The 15700-nt window shown below is 47.5% G+C and overlaps 1 protein-coding gene across 1 annotated transcript; it reads left to right on the top strand.

The window, feature by feature from the left end:
* The first annotated feature begins 2094 nt into the window (after nucleotides 1–2094).
* Nucleotides 2095–14536, top strand: dyrk4 (dual-specificity tyrosine-(Y)-phosphorylation regulated kinase 4). Its single transcript, XM_036517710.1, has 14 exons — nucleotides 2095–2320; nucleotides 5625–5708; nucleotides 6973–7122; nucleotides 7689–7836; nucleotides 8392–8555; nucleotides 9379–9515; nucleotides 10643–10783; nucleotides 12212–12350; nucleotides 12628–12709; nucleotides 12971–13143; nucleotides 13270–13330; nucleotides 13719–13848; nucleotides 13937–14115; nucleotides 14201–14536. The coding sequence occupies exons 1-14, from the start codon at nucleotides 2297–2299 to the stop codon at nucleotides 14473–14475; spliced, it is 1887 nt and encodes a 628-aa protein (XP_036373603.1). The 5' UTR covers nucleotides 2095–2296; the 3' UTR covers nucleotides 14476–14536.
* The last annotated feature ends 1164 nt before the right edge of the window (nucleotides 14537–15700 follow it).

The raw sequence follows: 15700 nt of genomic DNA, 5'->3' as shown, positions 1-15700 counted from the left end.
ACATCTGTGTGTGGTCACATGATCATGGGTTTGGCGGCCACATGAGAATGGAATGGCAGCTTAAATTGGTTGGGCAAAGTTAAGGAAAAAAGTGTGGCAGCAATGTAGTGTAGTGGTAAGGAGCAGGGTTCGAAATCTGTTTCGACTCCCCAGTGGAGCACTGCTGTTGTTACCATGGGCAAGGTATTTCACCCAGAATTGCCTCTATAAATATCCAGTTGTATAAATGGATAACATGTAAGAACTGTACCCTGTGTGAGTCTTGCAGGAAAAGAACAGCTGCTCAGTGACTAAAATGTTATGTAAAAAGTGCCGTAGCAGCAGCCTATGGTTGTAATCAGGAAGCCACGTGCACAGGTGAAGGGCGGAGCCGAGAGGGCGGAGCCGGCCGCCGTGAGCCCTGTTGTGCTGAAGGAGCAGTACGGCCGGGGACAGATCATCCTCCAGCTCTGGCCGATTCCTAGAGTTCCCCTCGGTTACATAACCGCCTCGCTCATATTCATAATCATATACATCCCCTGCTTTTCCTTCAGCCTTACCTCCCTGTGGGCGTGCGGGTCCTCTGAGAGATGAGTCGTCTGTGTGACGTATGTGTGGGATGCAGCGCAAAACAGGCCTTACATCACAGCCGCTGTGTGTGTGAGTGTATGTTTATGTAAGCGAGCGCATGTCTCTCTCGCTGCAGAGACCAGGGCATTGTGCATTCTATTTGTGTGTGTGTGTGTGTGTGTGTGTGTGTGCGTGTGTGTGTGTGTGTGTGTGTGTGTGTGTGTGTGTGTGTGTGTGTATGCGTGTGTGTGTGTGTGTGTGTGTGCGTGTGTGTGTGTGTGTGTGTGTGTGTGTATGCGTGTGTGTGTGTGTGTGTGTGTGTGTGTGTGTGTGTGTGTGTGTGTGTGTGTGTGTGTTACCGTTATGCAAAGGTAAGGTGGGGTTTTTTTCTGTGATGATGAGCACATTGTGTGTTCAGCCTTGACGTTCCTGTCAGTTCACATCTTCAATCCAAAGAGAAAAAAAAACATAAAACTCAGTTCTACATGTTAAAAACTATTACCCTTCCATCGACCAGACTGGCTACCAGATTTAAATACAGGTGTAACCAAAATGGTGTGTGTGTGTAATTGCGTATATAACCATAGATATTAATGAGCACTCCATTGCTATTGTAGTTACTATGCATACAGTCCAGTCCTGCAGATTAGCTCACAAGTTGTGGGTGATGTGTATGATCTTCCTTTTTTGCCTCTGGAGATCATAGACACCTGATTCATTAATTCGTCACTCATTAAAGTTTTATGGACATAACACATGGATCCATAGGTTAACAGATTGTAGTAACAGGTTTATTAAAGAATTCAAGCGTTGTATTATAGTTTCTCATTCTTGTAACTAAAAAGGACTACCCAGGGTATAGTCGTTGAATCTTGTTAAGACTAAACTTTTTAGTGTGACTTTGTATTTTAGTTACATCCAGGAAAAGTTGTCCCTTTAGGGTGGCGTTAGAATAAAATGCGAACGGGATTTCTGAGAGGGGGCAGTGAATTAATTAGAAATTTTAAGGGCGTGATCTTTGTGATCTTTTATTTCCTGCAAAGAATGTAACCGCTATCTCTCTCGAAGACCTGTAGATGAACAGTAACGAGTGTGCGCTACGTGTGACCGGGTGGCTCTTTTCTGCTCCGATCGATTTCAAGGGGGGCTGGATGCTTTGTTTGACGAGTCAATCTTCGGTTTTGATTTGGTACGCTGTTTGGGGTACCGCTTGCACGCCATGGTACACATGTACTACATGTTTGACCAATAGCCCCCCTGGATTTTCCTTGGAGCGTCAGTTTACAGGGGTTGGCGATAGGTGAAGAGACAAAAACAACCCTATATCGGGAGTCCCAGCTGTCAGCTGCGAAAACCTGAACAGGTGGCTACTCTGGAGACGCACGCGTCAAGGCGAATAGACTAACAGCTTGCCTCGTCTACTTAATCTCCTGCTGACGACAGTTTTTCTGAACCTGTGTCCAGAGCTGCAGCGAGGGGAGCGCAAACGCTGGCTTGAGCTGACGATAAGCTGAACAGTTTGTGTTTTTCAAATTAACAGCACGCCGTTCTGTTGCGTGTCTTCTGCTGGCACTGCTCAGTGGTTTATGAAGAACGCGGCAGACAGAATAAAGAAGTCTGCACAGCCGGAGGAGTCTCTAAGGATGTGCTCGTAATGCGCGTTCTCCAGGATTTTATACTTGTGAAACTTGCGTGTGCGTGTACGTTAATACTGGAATGGTAAAGAGAACACCAGTCTCATAACGGCATGTTTCCTGAAATTAATACCAAGGTGAGATCATTTTTTTTTGTGAACTGTGCCATGTTTTAGCATTATTATTATTTACTGCTTACAGTGTAGCTCTTTAAATGTTTGCCATGTTTGTATTCACTCCTTTTGTATGCACTTGACCGCGTTTCGGAAAAAATACCGCGTTTCTCTATTTGAGGTTGAATTTCTTTTGTGTTGATTGTTTATGACAGAATATGTTAAAATTGTATTCATGTATAGCTAGAGTAGTCTTCATTTTATGCAATCTGCACAATATAAAATAATTGCTACAATCATCGCTTAAGTTGTAGTTGTTTTGAAGCGGTTAACCAAGTCCCTCTTACAGGATCCAAACGTGATGGGATGGGTAGCTTGTCCATTTGCCATCGGACAGCGGACACCGTGTCGCAAACCACAGTTATAGATATTTAACATTTTGTTACTTCGTCTTTAATGGGAACTCGTTAATGGCATAGTTTTCATGTGATCGCCTTCAAACACTTCAGAACCAAACTCTCTCTTGGCTGGACTTAACGTCAAAAGACGACTTTACATCCGAGTGCTTCTGTTGGGCAAACAAAGTAAGGTTCACTTGTAGGGTCGGGTGGACGAATATGACACTGTAATACCGTAAGATTGTTTTACCGAGCAGAAGGTAAGCGTAGCGTCTCCCTTATTGCTATCAGTTACGTCTTTTGACAGACAGATGTTTCTCTAGGGCATACGTATGGTAATGCTGATAGACGCAATGACATACTTCATACGATAATACTGTACTGTGCTTGCGGATCTCAGTTAATTCACAGTACTCATATCCAGGGAAGAATGCTCCACTGAAGACATGATAAAGTCTTGAATTCTAATGATGTCATTTGTATGTTACACTGATGAGAAAGAAGCATGTACCTTCATTAACCAAACTGGTTGTCACACAGTGCAAGGTCACCACTGTGCGTTAATTGCACATTCAGTCGTGCAATACCTGTTTCTGCTAGGATAGTGATGTGTTGTGGTTGTGCAAAGCCCTGTGTAGTTATGTTCCTTTTCCTGTGTTTCTCTTAGAAAATGCATGTGTTGATGCTGCAAATATCCACATCCTCTCTAGATAGACTGTATGTCTATTTTTGCACGCTTTCAACCCAAAGTTTCATTTTAGGGTTTCAGCGTGCGGACGTAATTGTCTTGTTTATCTCTCGCAAAAAAAATTCCAGCGCGTCAGTCTTCCGAGCCAACAGTAAAGAGGGAAACGGCGGTGTCCGGGAGACAGACTGTCACACAAATGCTTTAAAATGAGGTGTTACGTCTCTTAACAGCTGTATTTTTAGGTGTTGAAATAAAAGTGAAATATTACGCACTTCAGAGGTACAGGTATTCAGGAGTTTACTGAATATCTGTACAAAAGCATTCGTTAAAAAAAAGGATTCCCATTTGCTTGGCGATTTTAGGCCATTGTCCATTTTGTTGTTGATCGCTGAAAGCAAAGGGCAAACTAATGCCACGGACAAAAACACATTTGCACTATCACAGGATCTGAATATTAACTCTATTTCAGTACTTCTCAGACTTATTAAAATGGCCTGTTGGTGGGAAATCAACAGGCACACTATTGCTCTTTCTGTAGCGAATGTCACCAGGTGTGTTGCGTATGGAGGGGGCCAGGCACAGTAGCTCCCCCAGAATGCCTTGCAGTGTCTAGGGGTTAGTGCCTAAGTCTGCTGCATTGGTCTGGACCCGCTCCAGCCCTAACTGTTCCACTGACCCACTTAGACCCCATTGATCCACAGCTGTCCCCAACATTACTACAGGGCACCACAGACAACAAGCGGTCTGCAGTCTTTCGTGTGGAAACAGCAGACTCACAATTGCGTTTGCCGCGACAACGCAGTCATCCCATGTAACATCCTGCCTGCACCAGTAATTAGAGAGAGCAGGAGAGATCTGGGTTATTGATTTGTGTCACTGTCCATAGCATCAGTTGTTTGAATGATTAACTGAAATTTGGGTCGTCTGGATAAAATTGTGTTAATATTGAATTCAGTGATGACACGAGTGGTGGGGCTGGGTGATTACAGCGATGAACACAACTCTAAGCAAGATAACTAGAATTATATGACCTGTAATGTAATTCACAGTATAAAAAGAAACCCCTTTCACTCAGACCTTCTGATCTGTATGAACGGTTGTCTTTGCCGAGTGGGATAAATATTTGTCCCAGTTATTGCAGTCTGTATTCCAGCGTGAATCAGCATAGTGTCATTTTCTAACACTTAAGAGGGCCTCTTTCAAACCCCTGGGCCGTGTGTCTATCTACTGATAAAATTCTTCACTAGTGCTTCACCTGTGCTGCCCAGTGCGTTGCCACAGCGACCCACATAGCAGACTACCCCCCCGGAGTCCTTCCCGGGGGCCGGCGAGGTCGAGTTACACAGAATGTTGCACGTGTAAATATTTGAATGGGCACGTTCTGGCTGTGTCTCAGACGCTACATGTGGTCCGCTGCAGGTGACCTAGACTGTGAGGAGTGAGGAGAATCAGGTGTGTGCTTAGACCCCTGCCCCCCCGACCCCGCCCCCCTTGGTGAACCGATCTTACTGTTCCAAATATAGCGCAGAATATTTTAATGTTTCAATCTCTCATGCATCCTGGCCGGGCCAGAATCCGGCACATAAGCTCTGTGCAAGGCTGCCCTCCCAGCCCGGCGTCCTGGTGCTTCCTCCCGCTGTGTGAGGCTCGGCCAGTGCCCATCTGGCACCGCGCCGGGCACTCACATGTCACCCCCGTTGGTGAAGACACATGAGAGAGTACCCCCACAACCGCCCAGTCTGCTGCAGTGCCAGCCCCACAGCTGATGGAACACCAGCTCATACTGCCAGCTCCCCCCCTCCTTCCTGTGGAACTCTGGGGATTCCGAGACCCAGGGTTCTGTAAAAGGAATGGTGTTGCTGGACAAACGGGAGTGAGTTGAGTGAGCGCATGAGGAGGCGATTGTTATTGCGGGCCTCACAAGGGGGGGTGCTATTTATAGGAGAGCATGTGCTGCGGCAGCCAGCAGCAGCCAAGTAATCCCCAGTCTGTGAGACTCGCTGCTGCGCCGGCAGGGAGAACTCTGCTCATTTACAGCGGCACTTTGAAGTTCAGAGGCAGCAGCAGTAGCAACACGAACAGTGCATTTTTGCCCAATCAAAACGGTGACTGATATGAAATTTACAGATCAAGTGGTCACTACCTTTGTCTTAATGAATAACTAAGCTAGGCTGTAGTTTCCTCATTCCTGTCTGCCCCCTCTCTTTGTAAAACAATGTTTTAACTCTCGCTCCCCATACAGTCTACAAGACCCGATGCCTTCCCCCACCCTCAGAGGTTTCCCACCGATGGGACGCGCCTCGGATCCAGTCGGCCCTACCAGCAGGTAAGCCCCCCAGTTTAATGTCTTACTAAACCCCAACAGCTCTACTAGGCACTTATAGAAAAATAAAGGCTTCATGAACCCCATAATGAGTGGGACTACCTTGTGTTTTTCATGTACTGATTTGTATGAACTAATAAAAAGACACCACTCTTCTAAGCAAAGAATTATGATTGGTTTGGATCAGCGGTTCATCGACAGCACGTGGTAGCTCCACCCATTTTGGGGTTGATGAAGCCTCAGTTGCAGTAAACTGTCCTTCAGCTGTACCCTGGCTCAGTTACAGGTTTTTTTTAACGCAATGTCTAGGGTAAGGGTTATGGTTAGGCAGACTGATACTGGGTCAGACCAGTTCTTGGGGTTAGAAGGTGCATGGACGTCCTTCAAAACAGGTGAACTACCTTGCCCACCCTTTCCCCTCCATGTCTAACCCACAGGTGGGAGAGGTAGCGTTTCGGTAGCGACCTGGGGGGGGGGGGGCTCTCTGACTGGCATCATTAAATGAGGGCAGTCCCTGCTGATGGCACATAATGAGCCTTTAGGTTAAATAACAGCAGCTGATCTCCTTCCAAGGGCAGAGGTAATGGCTGCTCATCCACTCGTTGGTGCAGACTGCGGCCTCAAAATGGATGCGGTTCTAACCTGCACAGAGGAATCTGGTATTTCTGCGCACTCGGCTGTGTACAGTATTTACCGCTTGCATATCATATTGGGTGCCATGCAGCTATATTTAGCCGTAGTCTCTAGGCCTGATCACCGAGCTGGCAGATACCGCTGCGGCTTGAGGGCTTGCGATTAAAATATTCCTCCTATATTTAGACTCTCCGCTTCAGCGTGGCAGGGCTGGATTGTGGATTCAAGTCGATAAGCGTGCAAGAGCAAACTTAAAGCAGTGCTCCAGCCCTCATCCATAGCTGTCTGTTTGTGGGACTACAGGGAGAAGGAAGGTGCAGAAAAGCGGAGGTGCTCACATTTAGCTCTCCCACCGCAGGGCCAGTGACGGTCTCTGTCAAGCCCAGACCTCCTGGCTTTGTCTCCACATCACTCTCACCCCGCTGGGTAATTCCACCTGCCTCCCAGGGGGGGGAATGGTCCTAGCAACCTCAGCCACAGTACTGATAGTCAAGGGGAAAGAGGATACAGACCCCCCCCCCCCCTCCCTCTCCCGCTTAAACTTGATGGATAGCACCCTCTCTGCAGCGTCTTCATCCCACATTTCTTTTCCTCTTCTTCTTCCTCTACTTCCTCTTTCCCTCCTTCCTTGTAGAAGTTTGGCTCGGGTGTGGGCACCCTGCCCCAGCTGGAAGCCCCAGTCAAGCAGGTGGTGGTCAGCAATGCCAAGGTCCAGCAGCAATCAGACAGCATCTTACCCCACATCACCAACAAGGGATTGCAGAACAACCACCAGACGCAGCAGGTGATGCCAAAGTCCTCAATTTACAGCTGACTCTTTGTAGGGCAGTTAAGATTCTGTGGTGTATTAACAGACAAACCCACGTGTATTAGTTGTCGGTGCTTAATTGCAATGGAGTGTACCATTGGTTTCTGTGGTGTCGATGTGGTGCATTGTAGGAAATGCTCGTTCATGGAAGTTGTCACGTGGTAAAAGCGTGGTAAAAACTGAATAAAAAGTCACTGAATTAAGCTGCTGCCGCCGTCTCGTCAGCACATTGCAGATTCCTTCACTTAAAAGCATCCTGTACCTCTCATTTTAGCATGCTTTTAAAAAAAACGGACAGAGTTGCCATGGTAACAGGTGATTTTTTTTTTTCCTACAGTCTCGGTTAAAAAAAATTCTCTAGATATCGATCCTTGGCAGAGCATTCAGCAGGGTTCTAGACTCAGTCTGCGTCGAGTGAAGTGAGAGTAGGACAGGGTAGCCCTTAGCTGGGCAGCAAATAGCACACGTTTGTGCTGCAGCAATTGTGTCAGAGGGAGGAAGTGACATGCAATGTCTGACCTCCTGATTTTACTGATTGACAGGAGGAGAGGCCAAGAGTCTCCCAGTTCCCCACGCGGTTCAGCACCTCGGTGGAGAACCTGTCCGAATCCATCTCCACGAAGGGCCTCTCTAACAAGCTGGAGAAGGAGAGGTCCTTCGAGGGTCTGCGGCTGCCCATGTCACCCACAGGTAGAGCGGGTCTTATTTTCTGTTATTCTGGGCCATCTATGAGGAGAGTTTTCAGCAGGATAATGTGTGCGTGCGGCAGAGAGGGAGAGCAGGGCAGTAACCTGTCACGGTTACTGAAGACAACTTGTATATATTTTTTCATATATCTCTTGCTTTTATCCATCATTGCAGTGTGATATTGTGCTGAAGTAAGTCAGGTTAAGCACGTTAGCTTGCTCAAGGGTACCATTACAGTGTCCATCAGGGAACTGAACATGCGACCTACTGGTTACAAGCTCAGTTTCTTCACTGTTTCTTGTTGCTGCCACGTTTATGAAATTACAGAGGGCTGCAGCACGAATGTGTAAACCTCTAATTTTCTCTGGAAGTGGTCTGCTTCCTTAGTGACTGAACTGAGTTGGCCAGATATGACCGGATGATGCGGTGTATGTGTGTGTGTGGGTGTGTGTGAGAGGGAGTGCACGTGTGGAAGAGTCTCTCAGTTTCTAAGTGGGTGCAGGCGTGCTCGTGCCGACAGCTTGTCTGACCTTTGTGCCACCCTCCCCCGCTGTTCAGAGGCCCTGCAACACTTCCAGGAACGCCTGACGGAGTTCGAGCAGGAGGAGATCATGGATTACTCCGAAATCTGGTTCCTGGGCCTGGACACCAAGAAGATTGAGGGCTCCCAGGGGACGCCCCAAAACTCTGGCTACGACGACGAGCACGGCAGCTACATCAAGGTTGATAACTGCATGATAATGCCTTGGAATGCCTTCACCCACTGACCTGACAGTTTGACCCACTAACCTCTTTTTTTTTTTTTTACACGTCACAATAAACAATGTTAAATTATATTGAAAGCACAGGGGCAGGAGACATAGCCAAGCCAGGATATGGCCTGAGTGGAGTCAGTGTGTGTGGCTCTGTTTCCATTTTCCATGAATTCGCCCTGTCAGGGATATTCCTCGGTGTCACTGTGGCGGTCATTGTTTATTCATAGGGCTTGACGGCTCCATGCAGAGCAAGCCTCCAAGTTTGAGCCGCATGTATAACAAGCATTGCACACAGCACTGCATAACACGCTTGCAGCTGAACTGAGATCTGGTCACATGGGCTGATGTTCGATAGAGTCAGTAGGCCGGTGTTAGAGCCATTGTGCTGCTCATTCTATTGCAGTCAGTGTGTAATATTCCTGCAATTGTGCCTCTGTGCGAGGAGAGTGTTCTTTTTCTTCTTTCCCACACAGTTCACATTGGATACATACCTCAGCCGCGCAATTATCAGATAGTGGTGGTAAAAGGCAAACCATTGATGCAAAAACAGGGATCCCATAGACCTGGAAAATCCCTCTAGATATGTTTATCCTGACATGTCATGGGTAAATGGTCAGATACACCACTGTCCACCAATGTAGCCTAAATCCACAAGAATATTACTGTTCTATTGCTCTCATAAATCTTTTTACCTGTGTATTTAAAATGTCACCATAGAGTCAAGGAAAAGATGAGTTTGATATGTGTGTGAACGCTGAAGGATTTCCCTCTGAATGTTCTGCTTGTCCAGGTTCTGCACGACCACATTGGCTACCGCTTTGAAGTGCTGGAGGTGATTGGCAAAGGATCCTTTGGTCAAGTCCTGAAATGTCTGGATCACAAGAACAATGAGCTGGTGGCAATAAAGGTCATTCGCAACAAGAAGAGGTGAACGGGGCTTACTTTATTAACAGACCATTATGCCTTTGACTGAATATACAATACAGAATAATACCTCTTAACAGATTTTCTGAGTTGAGTGGGATATCATAAGGATATTATATCACCTTAAGGTTGTGGAATGCATACAAAACGAGTTTTTGGGGAGCTTGTGGAGTTAAATTTTTAATCAGATTTTGTAAGTCACTCTGTATAAGAGCATCTGCTACATGACAATAATGTGTGACTGTGCAATTGTGTAATTGCGGGCGAGGATCTTAGGGTTTGTGGAATATGATGGCCAGAAGAGCCAATAGGATGAAAAACAGCACCTCCCTGTTCTACTTAAGCTGTTCACTAAGCTTATATCGCACTGCAACTTGTCCTTCTCGTATTCTGTATTCAGAAGGTCAAACACAATCTTTTGATCACCTTACAAGTCTTCGCTCAGGGCCATTGTCAGGTCACTGTGATAAAGCTCACCTGGGTGTTGAAGTCACCTGCGTGTGTGTGTGTGTGTGTCACATTACTCTTTCTCGGGCGGTCTGCCGCTTTCAGACTCTGTTGCCCTGTGATTGATGCTAATGCCATTGGCCTCAGAGCCCTTCAATAATGCAGAATACAAAATGAGTAGTTAGAGGCGTGGCTTCGTGTGGGTCTCACAGGGCTGGCACTGCACCTCTGTAAAACTGTTCTCCTGATGGTTATTTATGCTATTTGAATCAGTCCTGTCTTGTTCCTCTTAAGAGAAGAGAAAGTACCGTCAGCGTCAGTGCAAATTGAAAAAAGAGAGAGCACGTACACACTGCACTGACATTTATATTTTCAACATACTGAATGAGTTAAATTGACATACTTTCGTAATGCGATCATCTGTAGTTACATGGCATATCCGTGGTTTATGCAGCTGGATTATCTTGTTGGTTAAAGCCTGATGGCCAATCAAAACCCATTTTCAATGTGATGGGTGTAATAAAAATGACACAGACTCCTTTTAGAGTTATGATAGAGAGGCTACGCGTTGATATTGGATACTCTGCGTTGCTGGAGTTTTTTTTTAATCCAAGGATCGTGTGGCTCTTAATGTGGGTGTGCATGTGAGCTGACCTCCTGTCTGTGTGTATGTGTGGGTGCAGGTTCCACCATCAGGCCCTGGTGGAGCTGAAGATCTTGGATGCGGTGAGGAGGAAGGACAAGGACAACTCCCACAACGTCATCCACATGAAGGAGTACTTCTACTTCCGAAACCACCTGTGCATCTCCTTCGAGCTGCTGGGGTGAGCACTGCATGGCTTCACAGGGCGTGGAGGCCGGACCTGAACGCTTTCACAGAGCTGAAATCAGATCTTCCCCTCTCGGGGTCTGCAGTTCTCAGAATAGCTCTGGTTGTTTGGCTCCTGACCAGGGGGCTCTGAGCGTCTGGCTGTTGACTGAGGCGTCGGTATCCACACTCACTAAGGCTGTTGTTGCGATTGCATAACGGTTCAGGAACATTGTGAACACATAACATGTTTCCAGGAAAGCTGACCCTAAGCACCCCCCCTCTCCCCCCCAAAATATTATTGTTTGAATCAAATTCTTTTAATAATGGTGTTCTTTCTTATCTTTCCCTCGACATGATACAGTCTTTTACAGACTCTTGTCTCTGATCTGAGCATGTTACCAAGGGAAAGTGTTTTGTGATTTAGGAGAGAGGTATATATATATATATATATATATATATATATACATATTTGACAAAAAATGTAAAAAAAGACTAATCTGCTTTGTGCAGCAGTTGTGAACATGCACGACTCTATCAAAAATCATATAGAGGTATTTAAGGAATGCTGGGTGACGTGAAGGTGAAGGTACAAGAGCCAGAAGATGTAGGAATGTTCTATAGGTTTTTTTAATCCTGCTCACAAGGAGGGAAAACAGTCTCGTCGACTGGGCCGGGTGACCTTTACAGGACGTCTGACACCGCCACCTTGTCTAGCGTTACAGACACTGAATCCCTTACTTAATGCCTTGATTAGGGCCCTATCTCGTCTCCCCTGCGTGGCCGTCGCGTGAAGGGTCCGGTTACCATGGGCAGAGCGGGTTCTCACAGTGCCCAGGCGGTGCCACTTCACAGATTCCCCTAACGGGAATTTGTGGCACCTGTGTAAAAAGCAGGCTGTCATACCTGAGCTGCCCAGCAGTTGAACATTGTATTGTGCGCAGCTGGATCTCTGGGTTTCTGCCAGAGCGCGTGCCAGATGCCCTGTCAGCATGTGGACCCAAGCGTGGATGTCTGGGCCTTCGTGACGGGCGCATGGTCTGAGCCTAAATTTAGTCGCCGTTGCTGACTAGAGGACAAGCGAATGAATGATTGCATTACAGGTCCCGAACACCAACATTGGAGGTGTTCTCTCATATGCTTTTTTTACCTGTCTCAATCCTGTGTGTGACAGATTGTTATACAACACAGACCATATACGACACACACACACAAACACACACATAGACACACATACATAAATACATATATATAATCCTGCCTGTAATTCCACGCCGCCAAGTGGAATCCAGCTGACAGGAGTCAGGGTTACATAAGGTGTAAAAGTAGCTGTGCCAATGCAAAGAAATCCATCTTGTGTTTAGTTTTGTTACCAAGGACAGGAAGTTTGAAGCAGTGAGGCGTGGAACTGACAGGCCGTCTGGCCCCCCCTGTCTGTGCGCAGGGTCAACCTGTACGAGCTGATCAAGAAGAACAACTTCCAGGGCTTCAGCTTGGCCCTCATCCGCCGCTTCGCCCACTCGCTGCTCAAGTGCTTGCAGATGCTGCACCGGGAGAAGATCATCCACTGTGACCTCAAGCCGGTAAGCACCGCTCCCTGGCTCTGTCTCACAATGGCTTTATATGATCTGCAGCTGGACTCAGATCAGTTACAAAAGTACTCCATATTTTGTAGCACACCATAAAGAAATATGTACTGTAAATGCTGGATATGAGCTACAATTGACATTGTAGCCTAGATAAGGATGACATGTAATAGCTGATGTTGTTTGGGTTCTTTTAAATGCGTAGAATACAGTTTAAGAATCATTTGGAGAATGATGGAAATTCTTACACATGTATTTTAATCTTTCTCTGAAGGAAAACATCCTTTTGTCACAAAAGGGACAGGGGAACATCAAGGTGGTTGACTTTGGGTCCAGCTGCTACGAGCAGCAGAGAGGTGAGTAACCTCTGTCCTTCCTGTATGGGAGCTTTGACCCTGGATGGAAGGCCGGGGTGCGGCCCTGCAGTGTCCACTTCACTGCACACAGACCTGTAACATTGTGTGTTTGTCTCTCTCCCTCTCCTTCTTCCTTTCCCTCCCTCGTGATCTCTCTCTGTCTCTTTAATTTCTGCTCGCCTTCTCAATCTGTCCCTCTGTGTCAATTCCTCCCTCTCTCCCTCCTTCCCTCCCTCCTTCCCGCTCGCTCTGTGTCTGCAGTGTACACCTACATCCAGAGCCGCTTCTACCGCTCCCCGGAGGTGATCCTGGGCCACCCCTACAGCATGGCCATCGACATGTGGAGCCTGGGCTGCATCCTGGCCGAGCTGTACACCGGGTACCCCCTCTTTCCCGGGGAGAGCGAGGTGGAGCAGATGGCCTGCATCATGGAGGTACAGGCAGCAGAGCTGCTGGCTCTCCTCATGGCTGGTCTCCGGTGCATAGTGTCTGCCGAATGTGTCAGAGAGGGCCGGATGTCCAGCTGCATGCGAGTGATACCGAGGTCTGTTATGTTTCAGGTGCTGGGAATGCCCCCGAATGATTTTGTCCAGACGGCGTCCAGAAAGAGGCTGTTTTTTGGTGAGTGCTTTGCACGGGGCATGGTCGTTGCGTTTCCACAGCCCTTTTACATTACGTGACATTGTTGTCATTTAGCAGGCACTCTTATCCAGAGTGACATAGATATGTTACAACTTTACATGTTATCCATTTATAGGGCAGGATATTCACTGAGGCAATTCTGGGTTAAGTACCTTTCCCAAGGGTACAGCAGCAGGTCCCGAGGAGGGAATCGAACCTTCAACCTTACAGTTATGAGCTCTGCTCCTTAACACTATGCCACACAGCTGCCCTTTGACAGTTAATTTACTCTGTCTTCCTTGGGATACAGTAATGTGTATGGGTTCTTATAAGCTGCAGTTATTGAAATACGGCTGTCAGCTGATTTGTGGCTGTTTCTCTGGCACAGACTCCAAGGGCAACCCTCGGAACATCACGAACAGCAAGGGGAGAAAAAGACGGCCCAACTCCAAAGACCTGGCCAGCGTGCTGAAGACCAGCGACCCTCTGTTTCTGGATTTCCTGAAAGGCTGTCTCATGTACGTGTAGCCCAGCGAAGGTGGTACCTGTTTCTCCTGTCCTAAAACTGCCCCACTCCCCTTGACCCTGTGTTACTCTGGCGCGCAGGTGGGACCCCGCAAAGCGCATGACCCCGGACGAGGGCATGCAGCATGAGTGGATCCAGGACTCCCGGGCCCACAAGACCCGCCCCAAGACCAGGCCCGTGAAGAAGCCTGGGGAGAACCCAAGTGCCACGGACAACAACACCGAGCACGCTTTCCGCAAAGCTGGCAATAACAGGACAGGTGAGCTCGTGGATGGCACGAGGGGCTCTCGATCCCTACAGTATGTGTAGGCAGGGTTGTAACGCCTTCCCTTTCTGTGCCGCAGCCGAGAAGGCCACGTCTGAGGGCCTCGACAAGCTCAAGAGGGAGAACTCCGCCAACAAGGGCGGCAAGATGGTGACGGCGGAGCGCCTGCGGCCAATCGGAGCGTCGGCGGAGGAGGAGGTGTGCGAGGGCGGGGCCAGGGACGCCAAGGGGGCCGATGGCAAGCGGGACTCCGAGGGCGAGAGGCCCGTCCACATCATCATCAAGCCCCAGCTGGAGCAAGGGGGAGACTCTGAGTGCCAGGAGCAGGCTCAGTGCCTGCCCCCTATCACATAACCGCCCGGGTAGGGATCTGTGGCGGGGGCAGTTTGGATTTATGCCATCGTCTGTCACAGATAACACGCTTGGGGATGTGGTTTCTGAACTTTCTGTTTTGAGAGGTCATGTAGTCTTTGTTTTTTCAAGGTGGAAGGAAATCAGTGGCGTTTTGTGGTGGGCTCAGCTGGGTTGGCTTCACAGAGCCTGTCCCTGGATTCTACTATGATATCACAGTGGGGGTCTGTCTCTCTCTCTCTCTCTCTCTCTCTCTTCACCTCAGCTTGTTGTAGTGGTCTCTCAGCAGCATTCACACTGAAGCCGAACCACGGGCAGCCAAGTGCGTAAGTGTTAATGCTGCTCTTTGAGGGACCTCCGGTCCACGCACCTCGGTGCGCTTCACCCTGACACAAACGTAGATCCCGCTGTCCCCAGGGAGGACGCGGGGAGCACTTTTTCAAAGCTTGCAATGCTGTAGGTATGAGACGATGGCATACAGAAGCAGGGGAATGGCGTTATTAAGCAGCTGAATGCCAGAGCCGACTGCACGCTCTAAGCACTGTCACTCAGGTTTCAGGGCTTTTGCGTGGTGCAGTTTTAGCGTAGTGACAAGTGGCAGTCACTGAGCTACAGACACAGGAGGCTGAGAGCCTACACTGTTTATACACTGCAAAAAATAAGAAATAAAATAATTAATACAAGGTGTTTTTTGCTAGTAATAAGTGAAAAAATCTGCCAGTGGAACTAGTGGAAATACACTTAAGATTTCTTGAAAGGGATCTTAAAATTAGGTGGAAAAAAACTAATTTTGATCCATTTTTAACTGGTATTAGGAAGTGTTTTTGTGTCATGCAGTTTAAAAACCTTCTGACTTGTCAAAAAGGCTTGCTTAATTTGATATACCACTCAAAGTAAGATGTTTTCAAGACAGTTTCACCAAACAAGATATTCAAGATGCACCATCTAAAAACAAGTCCTTGTAGCCCAAGGAAATTTTGCTTGTTTGGTGACTGTGTCTTATATTAAGTGTAAAGAGATATTTTGACTTGAAAAGAGACAAATATGCTTGGTGAGATTTGGATTTTTTGCAGTGTACTGAACCCCTTCTCTCTTTTTCAGCCGTGCCACTTTAAATAAGGGTCACCCGTTGGCAGGTGATTTCTTTTTACATGATTGCATCTGTGATAGCATTACCTTTAGGCACTTTACATGAAATCATTATAGTTTTAGCTTCGTGAAATAAAAA

This window comes from Megalops cyprinoides, chromosome 23, assembly GCF_013368585.1.
Source record: "Megalops cyprinoides isolate fMegCyp1 chromosome 23, fMegCyp1.pri, whole genome shotgun sequence".
Lineage (NCBI taxonomy): Eukaryota > Metazoa > Chordata > Actinopteri > Elopiformes > Megalopidae > Megalops > Megalops cyprinoides.
This window is presented reverse-complemented; position numbering and strand designations above follow the sequence as displayed.

What these genes read in the sequence shown, in the direction of transcription:
- dyrk4 (XM_036517710.1), top strand. Translation starts at nt 2,297, where the DNA reads ATGTTTCCTGAAATTAATACCAAG. An exon ending in ATCTCCTTCGAGCTGCTGGG is followed by an intron (nt 10,784 to 12,211) that starts GTGAGCACTGCA and finishes GTCTGTGCGCAG; the next exon opens with GGTCAACCTGTACGAGCTGA. An exon ending in AGCTGGCAATAACAGGACAG is followed by an intron (nt 14,116 to 14,200) that starts GTGAGCTCGTGG and finishes TCTGTGCCGCAG; the next exon opens with CCGAGAAGGCCACGTCTGAG.